General features: G+C 42.5%; 1 protein-coding gene across 6 annotated transcripts in view; it reads right to left on the bottom strand.

The window, feature by feature from the left end:
* Positions 1–14,068, bottom strand: part of TNC (tenascin C) — an 83,270-nt gene that overhangs the window by 51,624 nt on the left and 17,578 nt on the right. For 5 of the 6 annotated variants that reach the window (XM_081179594.1, XM_081179596.1, XM_081179597.1 and 2 more), the window contains exon 2: positions 253–845. In XM_081179594.1, coding sequence (XP_081035720.1) covers positions 253–715 — 463 coding nt within the window. In that variant the 5' untranslated portion in view covers positions 716–845. The remainder of the gene's footprint in view (positions 1–252; positions 846–14,068) is intronic. The other variant, XM_081179595.1, reaches the window with a different exon arrangement.

Below are 14,068 nucleotides of genomic sequence, written 5' to 3'. Positions count from 1 at the left end.
CGAAACCCAGCCAGATGGGCGGGGTATAAATAATAAATTATTATTATTCCCAGCATCTCCTGGTAGGACAGGAAGATCCCCCTGCCTGAAACTTTGGAGAGCTGTTGTCAGTAAGTGTAGACAATGCTGGACTAGATGGACCAGTGGTCTGGCTCAGCATAAGGCAGCTTCCTTTGTTCCTAACTCAGCACCCCAGTCATTACATTGTTGAAGGGCCATAGCTCAGTAGTTGGAGCATCTGCTTTGCCATACCTATTGCTGGTTGTCCACTGGGGCAGCACCCGGATCCACTGGTGCACTGGTCTCGCAGAGAGGACACCAGTCCCTCCAGTTCCTCCAACCTACTTAGGAGATCCTTGATATCAGGGGCTGCTGCACAGCCACAAGCCCGTCGTGGGATGTTTATCCTGTGTGTGAAGACAATCTGGTTCTCCTCATTCAATGTATGCTCCTGGTATTGCTTGTCCTGCTCAGTCTGAGTCTTGAGTTCTGAGTCGCCACTTGCTGAGTCCAAGTCCACAGAGCAGAGGTTGCCTGCGGGGACTTTAATATTGTAGACATGGTTAAAGACCACAGGCTGGCTGTCCTCCGGCAATGTGACATTGAGTCCAGCCTCCCTCTTCTGCCGAATAATTCTTTTGATGAGTCCACCATGAACGTGTTGATGGAATAAAGCGATGGTCACCAAGGCCAGTACCCAAACATGGAGGCCCATGTTGAGGTTCAGTTCCTTGGGAATTCTCTTATGGCTTCAAATCTCCTTTATGTTCACAATAGAAAGGAACAATGAGAAAAGCTCGTTTCGATGTGATTGTGCCGATCAGCTCTCCCTCCTATCAATGGTCCTGCAACAGTTAAAGTTACATGGAGCAAGTTACTTCTCTGTGAAACCAATATCATGACAGGGTGGTTGACCTCCAGGAAGAGGTCAGCAGTGAGTTCAGAAGCGATCAGTTTGCAACTGAATAAGACCTTCAAAACTGTGGTGAAACAGAGTGGCAGATGCAGACTCTAGGATATGCTGAGCCCAAACCATTTAAGTTGTTGTGGAGTCAACACCAGCACCTTGAACCAAATCTAGAAAGTGATATGGAATAGAGATGGGTGAACACCCCTTGGATTGATCTAGAAGAAAATGTGTCCTTCCGAGCTTCCTTGATTGGTGGGGAAGGTCCTCATCATCTGGATGAGGCCTTTGTGTGGCTCTTGAAATATTAGCCTGCGGTGGGGAACCTTAGGTCTGGGGGCTAAATGCAGCCTTCAAGGTCTCTCTACCTGGCACTTTGGACTCTCCCTGAGCTACACCCACTCTCCCTATGCCACGCCCATCACCAGTCCTTTTCCATGTCCTCCCTTGAGTGCTTTTGCTTGGCTGGAATGAGTTCATGGACTATTACAATGCCTCTTGCTTGACTGGATGATGTTTGTGTGTATATTTAGCACGGTTGGGATGTAGCCAACTGTACAGAAGGTAAGAGTTACATCTGTTGCCACACCCATTTTTGCATCTATTGTTGTTGCTCTTGTTGTTATTCTACCATGCTATTCAGTTCAAACAAACACTCAAAGAAATAAAAAAGAACTAGAAATCCAGTACATAATATTGAAACCTCAAATGCAGTAAATAAAAAACACCATTCACTGGGAGCAGCAAAACAACTTCTCAAATCCATAATTGTATTCCTGAAGATGAGGGTAGCTTGAACCTCCCTACACTTTGCACTGTTAAGTCGGATGGCTTTGTTATTGCTTGCACCCCTTGTATGCCCTCCAACATTCCACCGATGAAACGAGGGACATCCCATTCCATATTGATAATTTTCCTATTCATACCCTATACATCTTATTGCATTGCCCTAGGTGCTCTGGGCAGCTTCCAACACATACAAAAACATAATAAAACAAGAAACATTTTAAAAAAATATTCCCTAGACCAGGTTGTCTTCAGACGGCTCGGGGGTCAGATAATTCCATACCCTCCAACATTTCTCCAGTGAAAATCCTAAGGCACTGGCTTCTGCCAATTACTTCTTGGTAGCTCAGTTTACCTTTTCATAATAAAACACAGAGCCCCTGGGGCACAGCAGATTAATTCTGTTGAAACAAGAGAGGCAAGAGAGAGGCCACTGTGTGCCCATAATTACTTAAGTATGCTTAGAGAGATGCTAAACCAAGGAGGTGGGCTCATGATACCTCTAGCTCCATCAATCAGGAAGAATCATAGAATCATAGAATGTTGCTGTTGTTAATTTTAGGCCTGTGAACTGGTTTCAGTCACACATCCTGAACAAAACAGGACCAATGGAGGGGGATCCAGGCTTTGGCTGAAGGGGAGCAAGTTCTAGACTGCCCTGGGTCAAGGATTCCAAAGTGGCTGGGGCTGTCTTAGGGTACGAAGCATCAAGTAGGAAGAAGATTTGGCTATTCATCTATGCATCTATTCCCAGATGATACACACAAGAGCACATTAATACTGAGCAGGATTGAACCCTAAGGTGATTCAAACCAGCAGGCTGCAGATGTGTGATACGCCAGCATGATAATTTCAGGGAATGTGCTAGTGAAACATCACTCAGCAGGATGGACCCTCCTGTTCTGCAATGTGGTCAAGAGGAGGGGATGGACACACAGAACCTCCTTCCTCTGCCCCTCACAGTCATGTTTATAATTAGGATTTAAAAACCATTCCTACCACTGAGTTGATTTGGGGCCAGATCCAGGTTGGATGTTCCCTGGGTCAGCCCAGCCTAGGTTGGGGGGAATTGGGGGGGGGCATTCCATTGGTGGGGAGGCTGTGCATAGCCCTCCCTTTTTTACATTTCTCTAGGCAATTAACAAATATACCATAAAACAACTAAAAGTACTTCTAAGCACCTACAGAAAACAACAAAATGAACACCCAAGGCAGATACCTTTTCATCCACCTTGTCAAAACAAAAATGCCTTTAGTTGTTTCTGTAAAGTATGGATAGTGTATGCCTGTCATATCTCAACAGGAGTACTTTTCTGCCAGGATGCTGTTAGCACTAGTGTATGTGTGCATCATGCAGGAAAACCATAAGCAGTGGAGACTGGTTTATTGGGGCTAGTGGGGCATTGCCCCACCAACCTCAGCCTGTCCTTAGCACATCCCAGACCTCATTGCCTTTCTAGTTCCAACCATTGCAGGGAGTGGCCCTGCCTGTCAGCTTCCTCCTCCTTTTTTGTAGAACCCAACAGAGAGTAGAAGGCGAACAAGAAAATAATTTTACTTAGTTGGTCTTTAAGGTGCTACTGGAAGGAATTTTTTTATTAAGAAAATAATTAGTTTGCTCTACCTATATCTTTGGCTCTGGCTGTGCCTGTCATTGACTCTGGTGGCACCTGCTGTTGGGATCCCAGCCTTCTGCACCACCAGTTCTAATGAGGAACAGCCTCCATTGGTCAGAAGATATTATTATTATTATTAGGACTTCTTATGAAATACTCTAAAAGAATCTAGATGCATGGGCTAGATAATCTAGAAACCTCTGGGTATTATCAAGTTCGGTCAAATGCAGTTACCTTGCGGAACCCACATTTTAGCAGCTTCCTTACAAGAATATCATGGGGGGGGGGGCGGTGTCCATAGCATTACTGAAATCAAGATGCACTATGTCCACAGAATTCCCCTGATCCACCAAGATTGCAACTCATGGAATTAGCTGTCAAAAGATGCAGCAATAGCCACCATGTAGCTTAAAACAAGGATGAGGAACCTGTGGCCCTGGACTACAGCTCCCATCCACCCCAGCCAGTACAAACAATTGTCAGGGATGTTGAGATGAGCTGTTAAATGAGCTCCTTGTTGAGACTCCCCCTGCCAAAAAAAATCCAACACAATACACAGGCAAATATAGACACAATTGTTAATGCAATAGAATGCACTGTGCATGGGTAAAACTTTTCATATACTCCCCATAGTATTAAATCATTGTCACCGATGGAAGCAAAGGCTCAGAAAAAGCTCAATATGGAGGCCAAATGGCCGAAATATTGGGAAACTTTGGAACAAGAAGGAGACAAATTGAAACTGCAGAGTTTCGAGAAACTAAAAGATAAAGTGCGAGACTGGCTTCATTATTATCAGATAATGGAGGCATACAATTTGGACAAGAAAATTGGCTTCCAGGTGGAAAAATCAAAATTAGAAACAGAACTGTTAGAACCTAAAACTAAGATTTTGTCAAAGATGTATAACTTGCTGTTGAAATGGAATACTCAGGATGAAACGGTGAGATCTGCTATGATTAAATGGGCACAAGATGTTGGACATAACATAATGATGGCTGACTGGGAACAGTTGTGGACTACAGGTATGAAATTTACGGCATGTAATGCCCTAAGAGAGAATATTATGAAAATGATATACAGGTGGTACATGACACCAGTCAAGCTTGCAAAAATCTATCATTTGCCCGATAATAAATGTTGGAAATGTAAAGAAAACGAAGGTACATTCTTTCACCTTTGGTGGACGTGCCCAAAGATTAAGGCTTTCTGGGAGATGATCTATAATGAAATGAAAAAGGTATTTAAATATACCTTTCTAAAGAAACCAGAGGCCTTCCTGCTGGGCATAGTTGGCCAATTGGTGCCAAAGAAGGATAGAACTTTCTGTATGTATGCCACAACAGCAGCAAGAATACTTATTGCAAAGTATTGGAAGACACAAGATCTACCCACCTTGGAAGAATGGCAGATGAAGGTGATGGACTATATGGAACTGGAAGAAATGACTGGCAGAATCCGAGACCAGGGAGAAGAGTCGGTGGAAGAAGATTGGAAAAAGTTTAAAGACTATTTACAGAAATATTGTAAAATTAATGAATGTTAGAATGATGTTGGATAGAAACTAAGTGGTTTCTAGCTGTAATGTTATAAGGGAATATGAAAAAAATGGACTATTAATAGGTAAAAATCTAATGTTACAATACTTTAAGATTGAAGACTAGGATAAACAAAGAGGGGAGGGATTTGCTGAACTAACAAACTGAATTGGAATACAGAAAAGGGAGGCGTGAGGAGGTCCGGGAAATAAGCAAATGAAAGATAAGTGATTGAAAGACTGAATTGTTTTTAACTATTTTTATTTTGTATTTTTCTTTTTTCTTTTTTTTCTTTTGTAATATTTTGAAAATCTTAATAAATATCTTAAAAAAATAAATAAATCATATGGAACAGGGGTGGGGAACTGGAGGTCTTCCAGATGCCATTGGATTACAGCTCCCATCACCCCTGACCATTGGCCATGCTGTCTGGGGCTGATGGAGTTCAACAACACTGGGAGAGCCGCAGGTTTCTGTATTCACTGATGTAGAAAATAGAAAACTCATTTATACCAAGGCAGGTCATTGATATCTGTCCGTGGACAAAAGCTGGCTTCCTCGGCCTGAAGCAAGATGAAGCACTGCACCCCATAGTTGTCTTTAACTGGACTTAACCACCCAGGGATCCTTTACCTATTACCTATTACCTTTTCTGCCTGAAGGTGGTTCTGTGGCTTGAGACCCCAACCTGAAGCCTTCAGCTAAGTCCAAACGTTACCAGAGTTTGGATATAATCTGTAATAGTTTGGTTAGTTTTGTGGTGTTCAAGTTCCAAGTTCTGCAGTCCCTGAAAACCCCCAATAACCAGAGGCCATAGAACAGCCTTCCCCAAGCTGGTGCCCTCCAGATGTTTTGAACTACAACTCCCATTATTATTGACCATGCAGATTAGAGCCGGTTGGAATTGGAGTTCTGAACATCATCAGGTTTGAAAAAGCTGCCACAGAAGTGCCAATGTTCTTGTTCGGCAGCCTTCTCTAACTCAGGTCAATTTCTCTCTGCTTATATATTTCAAGCTGCCAGGCACTCTGGTGTGGGAACTTGGAGGAACCGGTGAGGTCAACTCACTTGTGCATGCTCCAATGTGATGCAAGGGACCTCATTAGGGCAGATTAACAAAAATGAACAGTGGCAGTCAGAGGAGGCTTTCATGGGGAACAGCTTGAAATGGCTTGCCTTGCTTAAGGAAAATCTGCTAGTAGATCCAGTTGCTGCCAAAAGACTCTGGGCCACAGGCCATCTTTTGGCACTTGGTGGGGGGGAACCAATGTGTCTTGAAAGTGTTTGGGTTTTTTAAAAGAAAAAGAAAAAGGAGAGAGGAGGCAGATTGAGTGGATTGCAGCTTTTGACGCAGCAGGAGTGAGAAGACTTTTGATATATGTCATTGCCATTGCTGCTCTTTCTTAATGGGTAAATGACTCTCTGCCTTCGATGGTTCAACTGTATGGAGAAAGTGGGAAAATAAAATAGGGATTTAAGGATTTTCCCTTGTTATTTTACTTTATTGCAGGGATGGGGAACATTTATCTCTTTGGATATTGCTGGAATTCAACTTCAATCTCCCCAGATCATTGATGATGTTGGCTGTGGCTGATTGGAGCTATTCTTTGAAGGCAGAGATTATCAGCAGCAGTGGGTATTTGGGACAAGCATCAAGAATATATATTCACAATGACAGGGATCTGGAATGTGAACATTCATACTCAAGTATATGTGTACCCATGTGCGGTTGAACTCCTGTCCTCTTTGTGGGCTTCTGAGAAGCATCTGGTTGGCCATTGTGAGAACACAATGTGGGGCTGGATGGGTGTTTAATCTGATTCAGCAGGGCTTTTCTGATGTTTCTAGGATGTTCCAATCATCATAGTTGTTGTCATTTAATTCATTCATTGCTGCTTCTTTTTTTCTTTTTTCTTTTTAAAAGGTCTTAGAATGGCTCACACAACAGAAGATCCATACAACACATTTCAAGCAAATAAAACACGAAGATCAATAATAGCAAACTAAAAGAGAATATCAGTCATAAGTAAATAGTCAAAAAGCCCTGTCTGCTAATAATACTAGGTGGGACTGTGACCTGACAAAACAGAGCTCTTCAGATGTTCCTAACTGGGAAGAAACAGTGGCTGAAGGCATGCCAACAGCAACCTCTCTTGCTGCTCTTGCATTGTTATAAACAAAGGTGCTCTGTCATTACCTGACAAATTTATCTATGAGGGGAAGGGCAATAGCTCAGTGGCAGAGCACCTGTGCTGCATTCAGAAGGTCACATGGCATCTCCAGGTAGGGCTGAGAATAAGCTCCCCTAATGAAATCCTCCCCTTCATGGATCACTATAGCTTAACATAGTTAAAGCTATGGTCTTCCCAGTAGTGATGTATGGAAGTGAGAGCTGGAGCATAAAGAAGGCTGATCGCCGAAGAATTGATGCTTTTGAATTATGGTGCTGGAGGAGACTCTTGAGAGTCCCATGGACTGCGAGAAAATCAAACCGATCCATTCTGAAGGAAATCAGCCCTGAGTGCCCACTGGAAGGACAGATCCTGAAGCTGAGACTCCAATACTTTGGCCACAAGGAGAAGGAGACAACAGAGGACGGGATGGTTGGACAGTGTTCTCGAAGCTACCAACATGAGTTTGACCAAACTGCGGGAGGTAGCGGAAGACAGGAGTGCCTGGCGTGCTCTGGTCCATGGGGTCACGAAGAGTCGGACACGACTAAACAACAACAATGAAATCCTAGAAAGCCACTGCCAGTCAGTGTGGACAATATTGAGTTAGGTGGTCTAATGACCTGAACATAAGACAGCTTCCTATATTTCTGCTATACATTTTTATTTTATTTTATTTATTTTATTTTATACACATACATACATACATACATACATACTTACTTGAATTGGCCTGTGACTCTTCCATCGCAAAAGAGAAAAAAAGCTGTGTGTGACAGGAACTTTTGCTAGTGTTGTTTGGGGATGGCTGTAAATGGATCCCTTTGTTTATAGCAGATGTAATGATGGGCAGGCATGGATAGAATTTCAAAAGGAACTCACAGCATGAAGCCATCACCAAAGGGAAAGATGATTCCCTTTCTCTCTGGCTAAACAAATGCAAAGGAACTTGATTTGCAATGGTAAAATAAGAGAAACCCAATCTCTCTAAGGGTGAATTCTAGACACTCTCAAGAAACAGGCATGGTTTACTGTTGTTGATCTTAATATATAATTACGGTATTTCATTTCATTTATTAATTGCTTCCCCTGAGCCATCCCAAAATGATATACAACATAACAAATACCGGTACATATGTAAAATGGCTACTTATATATAAATCTTTGAAACAATTGCAAATAGAAACATACACACACAGCACATACAACAACTGGGATAAAATATAACTATTTAGAACCAGTGTGGTGTAATGATTAGAGTGTCAGATTAGGACCTGGGAGACCAAGATTCACATATGTAGGAATGGGTTTAAGACACTAAGAGAGGATATATTGTTTACTTATTATTTACCGGTATTCCTTGCTCACATTAATAAGATCTTCAAAGTATCATCCTTTGTAGCTTAAATTTGGAAACTAAGACAAGTTTGATTTGACATTCTAGGAACAACAATCCAGGATGATTTTAAGGCAGGCTGGATTTTCCTGGTATTGCCTGTCCCTCCCCACCCCTCTTAAACAAGAACAATCACACAAACATTGTTTTGTAAAGAAATAAAAGTATTATTTACTTACATAATCTAGGTATTGAAGCATCAGTTTACAGAAGCAAAATAAAGGCAGGTTTATAACTACTATCTAAGTTACAAGAATACAAAAATGGTTTCTGAGCTGCAGAGCTCAGACATGCATATGTGGTCAACTTGGAAGCATGATGAAGAAAGAGGAGGCTACCTAGGCAGGAAGGAACTATGTAGTGTTACAGCTTCCTACCAAGACAGACAAAGGAAGTGATCTCAGAGAGTTCTTTCTAGCAAATTTTACAGGAAAGCTCTGTGAGCTTCAGCCCCTTCATGGGCTCATCTGGTAAAGCATGAATTGCTCCAATAATGTCCCATGAAATCCCCACTCATTCATGAAGCTCACTTGGTGACTTGTCCAGGCACTTGTCCCTCAGCCTAACCCACCTCACAGTGTTGTTCTGTGGATAGAACAAGAGCAGAGAACCATGTACACCATATTGAGCTCTTTGGAGGAAAAGGTGGTATATAAATGTAGTAAGTAAAATAGAAAATAAATTAGAAGGCTTCTTGAAAGAAGGCCATCTTTAGAAGGTGCACAAAGGACAAAAGAGAAGGTGCCTATCCAATATATAAGTGGAGGGAATTCTAAAGGGTAGGTGCTGCCACACTAAAGTCCTGGTTTCAATATTGTGAGAAATGGACCTCCTGATAAGATGGTCTGTGGAAGACATCCTGTCCTGCAGAATGCTGTGATCAGTTAGGTGTTTAGAGGGGTATGTAGTAATATTTCATTCATATAAACCAGGGATGGGGGAACCCACGGCTTTCCAAATGTTGGACTCCATCTCTCATCAACCCCAATCAGCAAGGCCAGTGGATAAGGATGATGGGAGTTGGAGTCTATAAACTTCTGAAGGGTGATAGTATATATCAGGGATGGAGAACCGAATTGTAATCTCAGTTCTCGGAACACAGCCAAAATGCAAAAGGTGGAAGAAAGAGCAAACTTGGGGAATGCCAAGGTTTGGATAAATACCCCCCAAAATGGAGTGTGACTCTACATGGGGGAGCACCCACAAATCTCAATAAGTTCAGAGTATTCTCAGTGGCTATCGACTGCTAAGTGACTGTTCAAAAGGGAGAGGAAGTCATGCCATCTTAGTAGAAGAAGAGTTTGGATTTGATATCCCGCCTTTCACTCCCCTTCAGGAGTCTCAAAGCGGCTAACATTCTCCTTTCCCTTCCTCCCCCACAACAAACACTCTGTGAGGTGAGTGGGGCTGAGAGACTTCACAGAAGTGTGACTGGCCCAAGGTCACCCAGCAGCTGCATGTGGAGGAGCGGAGACGCGAACCCGGTTCCCCAGATTACAAGACTACCGCTCTTAACCACTACACCACACTGGCTCTTAGTAGTAGAAGTTGGAGGCTTATTTATGTTTTCTCTCTTGCTTGCATGGCTAGAATATCTCAGAAGGAAAGCAGACCTCAGCACATCTGCAATCTCTTGTTAATGGGATATCTCTAACAGGGATGTCTCAATGATTTGGCACTAATTATATGCAATTAACAGGAGTTACAGGAGATTAAATACCGAGACATGAACACAGAATGACTAATTCTGAATTATGAATGCCAGTTGCTTATTCAGACAGAGCAAAATTGATTGTTTCATTTCCAGGAGTGAGTTATGAGGAGCGTGGAGATCCTTTTATTTAGGCAAGGCTTTTCCGTAAATCTGGCCAGCTAAATATAACCATTACATAATGCACTCCTTGGTGCTACTTATTCAAACATCTGACTCAAAGCAACTGTGTTTATAAAAAGTATCCAAAGTTTATCTGACATAACCCACAGCAGTCAATAGATTCATGGCTACAGTGGATGGGCTTCAGCTGTGAAAGGTTTCACTGCTTGGTGTTTTTGGCTAAGACGGGTTGGCGTCAAACTTGTTAGCAAAGACCCAAAGCGCAGTCCATCATCCCTCCAGTTCTACTATGTAGTAGGGATAGGCACAGACTATAAATTTTGGTTCACCCTGAACTTGAAGCTTCAGAAAACTGTCCAACAATTTCCAAAGTGCTCCATAGGCTGCCTAATTTATTTGACTCTCATTTTATCGGAGTGGACTTTGCCCCATCCCACTGCTGTTTGAGGTCAGAAAAATGGCTATACCTTTCCTTCCTTTTGATAGAAGGGGTGAAATTTGCAGGCATATTAGCCCTTCCAGGGTGGGTAAAGCCTTGCCAATCACAGGCAAATAGCAACTGCTCTATGTGAGTTTCTTGTGTTGCTAGGTTTTGAGCTATGTAAACGCTTCTGTAAAATCTTCCTGTAACTGTGTTTCAGGAATGCTCTTGTAGGTTAGAGTTGCTTGAGGAAGACTTTTTCTTTTAATTAAGTTTTCTATTTTTTAAGTTTTATTGCATTTGTCAACTACATTTAAAAAAATCTCTTTGTATACCACTTAGAATCTTCACCACTTAGAAACCATATATATATTTATATAAATAGCTGGAATATATATATAAATAATAAATTTCTGGTAATTTTGATGTCAGCTGAACTGATCCATACTACCAGGCTTAAACTGCAGGTTCAATTTCTTTCTTTCGCTGCAAATTAATGTGGAATTGGGATTGACAGGTGAAACTGACACAAATCAGTGGCTGTCCTAGCCACTCCCTAAGTCTGAGTGGTAGAAATTATTGGTAGAAATTATACATAGAATTTCCCATTGGAAATATTGACACTTGTGATCCCAATTCTCAGTAGGAAACGACTTGGAGCACCTACCCTGCCTTCAGTGCCTTTCCCAGGCTTGAGGTAATTTTCTGGGGCCTTGGGACAGGGGGAAGAGAAGGTGGAAGGAGGCTTCATACACAATGAAGGCAGACATAGTTTGTTCACACAGGAAAGCAGCTCTGCATGAATTTTGTCAATACCCCTAAAGCAGGCATGTCCAACTCTCAAGAAACTGTTTTCTATTCCCAGTGTAAAAAAACTGGCAGTGATCTACCCATTGCCACTGGAGGGAGGAGGAGTGTGTGTGAGGTGGGTGGATTGCCCAGAGTTGCTGAGCTTTTTTTAGGAGGGAAGTGCCCAGAGTTGTTGGGCTTTTCGGGGGGGGGGGGAAGGATTGCACAGAGTTTTTAAGCTCCCCCATAACTTTTTGTACATGGTAAAGATCCCAAGATCTACCAGGATCAGCCAGGAATCTACCGGTAGATTGCAATCTACTGGTTGGACATCCCTGCCCTAAAGGAATCTGGAATAGACTCAGAAATGAAGAGCACCTTTTCAAATGAAAAGTAGTTTTGAGACAACTCTGTCTTAACCACAGGTGAAAATCATCCCCCCCCCCCCCGAACAATGGCTTTATTTCTTCTGGGCAACCTTGTGGGGTGACATGTCAAAGGCATGGTGGGTGTGACCAAAGGCAAAGTGGGTAGAGCAATTAACATAAATCTCACCTTTGTAGAGTAGGCTAGTTTCTACACACACTCCCCCTCTATCCTCCATCCCGATAACCAAGAGGTATTATCAGAGCTCAATGGCACATTCCCATCTGGGATAAAATAAAAAAAATCCTTCCAGTAGCACCTTAAAGACCAACTAAGTTAGTTCTTGGTATGAGCTTTCGTGTGCATGCACACTTCTTCAGATACTTCAGACACTTCTTCGTGTGCATGCACACGAAAGCTCATACCAAGAACTAACTTAGTTGGTCTTTAAGGTGCTACTGGAAGGATTTTTTTTATTTTGACTATGGCAGACCAACACGGCTACCTATCTACTACTGGAACCATCTGGGATAAACATTCAAGGAGGGTATGAAGTAGGTCTGGTGAGGGATGTGGCCTGTGAACAATCCCACTACATAGCACAACATTCATTCACCTCAGTCTGAGGGTGCTTTCTCCTGGCCTGAACTTTGTGAACATTGCTGGGCACAGATAGATTTCATTTTAGGGGAGTCAAATTGGCTCCACTAATTGGATCATGAAGCACTAGAAAATGCAATCAGGACTGGAAAAAATGAGGATGCATCGAAAGACAACTCATCAACAGCATGGAAACTGACATATGACAAAATGAGAAAAGAACACTAGCATGTTTGTGAGAGGCTTTTGGTAAATCAGCCAACTCAAGTTATTGATATGATTTGCAAGAAGCCATTGTTTTGGTTGTGTGTGTGTATGTGTGCGCTTGGTTGTGTGATAAGGAAAAGTGATAAGGTAAATCACCCATTAATAGGGGCAGGGGATGAAATTCAATTCAATTCATATTTCAAGGCAAACCTACTTCATTCACACTTTCCAAAACAAAACGCAATCTGAAACACAGCAATCCTTCAAAATTCACACACCTCTGAATTTTGCAATGCATTTCTCCTGGTCATGTGATGCACACAACACTGCCTATGCAAGGGTAAACTGTGCACAGAAATGCATATATTAGTGGAAATAGCATGCAAATAAATGCATTATGTTGGAGAAAATGATCTTGCAAAAATTTGTCTAGTAGAAGAAGAAGAAGAAGAAGAAGAAGAAGAGTTTGGATTTGATATCCCGCCTTTCACTCCCCTTCAGGAGTCTCAAAGCGGCTAACATTCTCCTTTCCCTTCCTCCCCCACAACAAACACTCTGTGAGGTGAGTGGGGCTGAGAGACTTCAAAGAAGTGTGACTGGCCCAAGGTCACCCAGCAGCTGCATGTGGAGGAGCGGGGAATCAAACCCGGTTCCCCAGATTACGAGACTACCGCTCTTAACCACTATTCAAAAATATACATAGTAGGAAAAATTTACACTAAAATGCTGATGAATGTTCATGAGGACTTTAAAAAGAAGTGCAAACTGATGTGGATCACTAAATGAGAAATGGAGGTCAACTAACATGGACAGTATTTCCCACCCTTACCCACCGGTAAGCTTGCTTCTTATCAGCAAAGCCGTTGCTATTATCTTCCACCCTTTTCCAGGCCTGTCCATAAAGGGCCTCGGGTAGATCCAGTTTATACAAAGGCCATAGATTGGAAACAGCAGGTCACCATGGCACAATGAGCAGCAACGATCAGACTGAAGAGGGGAAACATTAACTCTGTTCTAAAAATGGAAATGGAGCTTCAGAAGTAGGCCACACAAAATGACTCCCTGGAAAGCAAAAAACCTGCTTCCCCGCCTCCCTGCCAGCTTCTCTTTGGAAACTCTCACTCACTCACTCTGCCTCTGCAAGCTCATTACAGGCAGTGTTGTGCCCTGAGATTAGAACCTGATGGAAATTCAGCTACCACACCTAGGGTGCCCATGTACCCTAATTTGCACAGGAAGTTCCTCTATTTGAGAAGGAAGCCTGTTTGAAGGAATCCTCCATTTGAATGACTGTCTAGTCCAAGTCTGGATTGCAGATAAACAACCCTAAGAAGGGAGAGCAGCATGAGGCATACCTCAGTGATGGAAGATCTGCTTTGCATGCAGAAGGTCCCAGGTTCAATTCCTGGTGTCTCCAGGTAGGGATGGGAGAGAATT

Source organism: Podarcis bocagei, assembly GCF_964188305.1.
Source record: "Podarcis bocagei genome assembly, chromosome: Z".
In the NCBI taxonomy this organism is placed as follows: Eukaryota; Metazoa; Chordata; class Lepidosauria; order Squamata; family Lacertidae; genus Podarcis; species Podarcis bocagei.
This window is presented reverse-complemented; position numbering and strand designations above follow the sequence as displayed.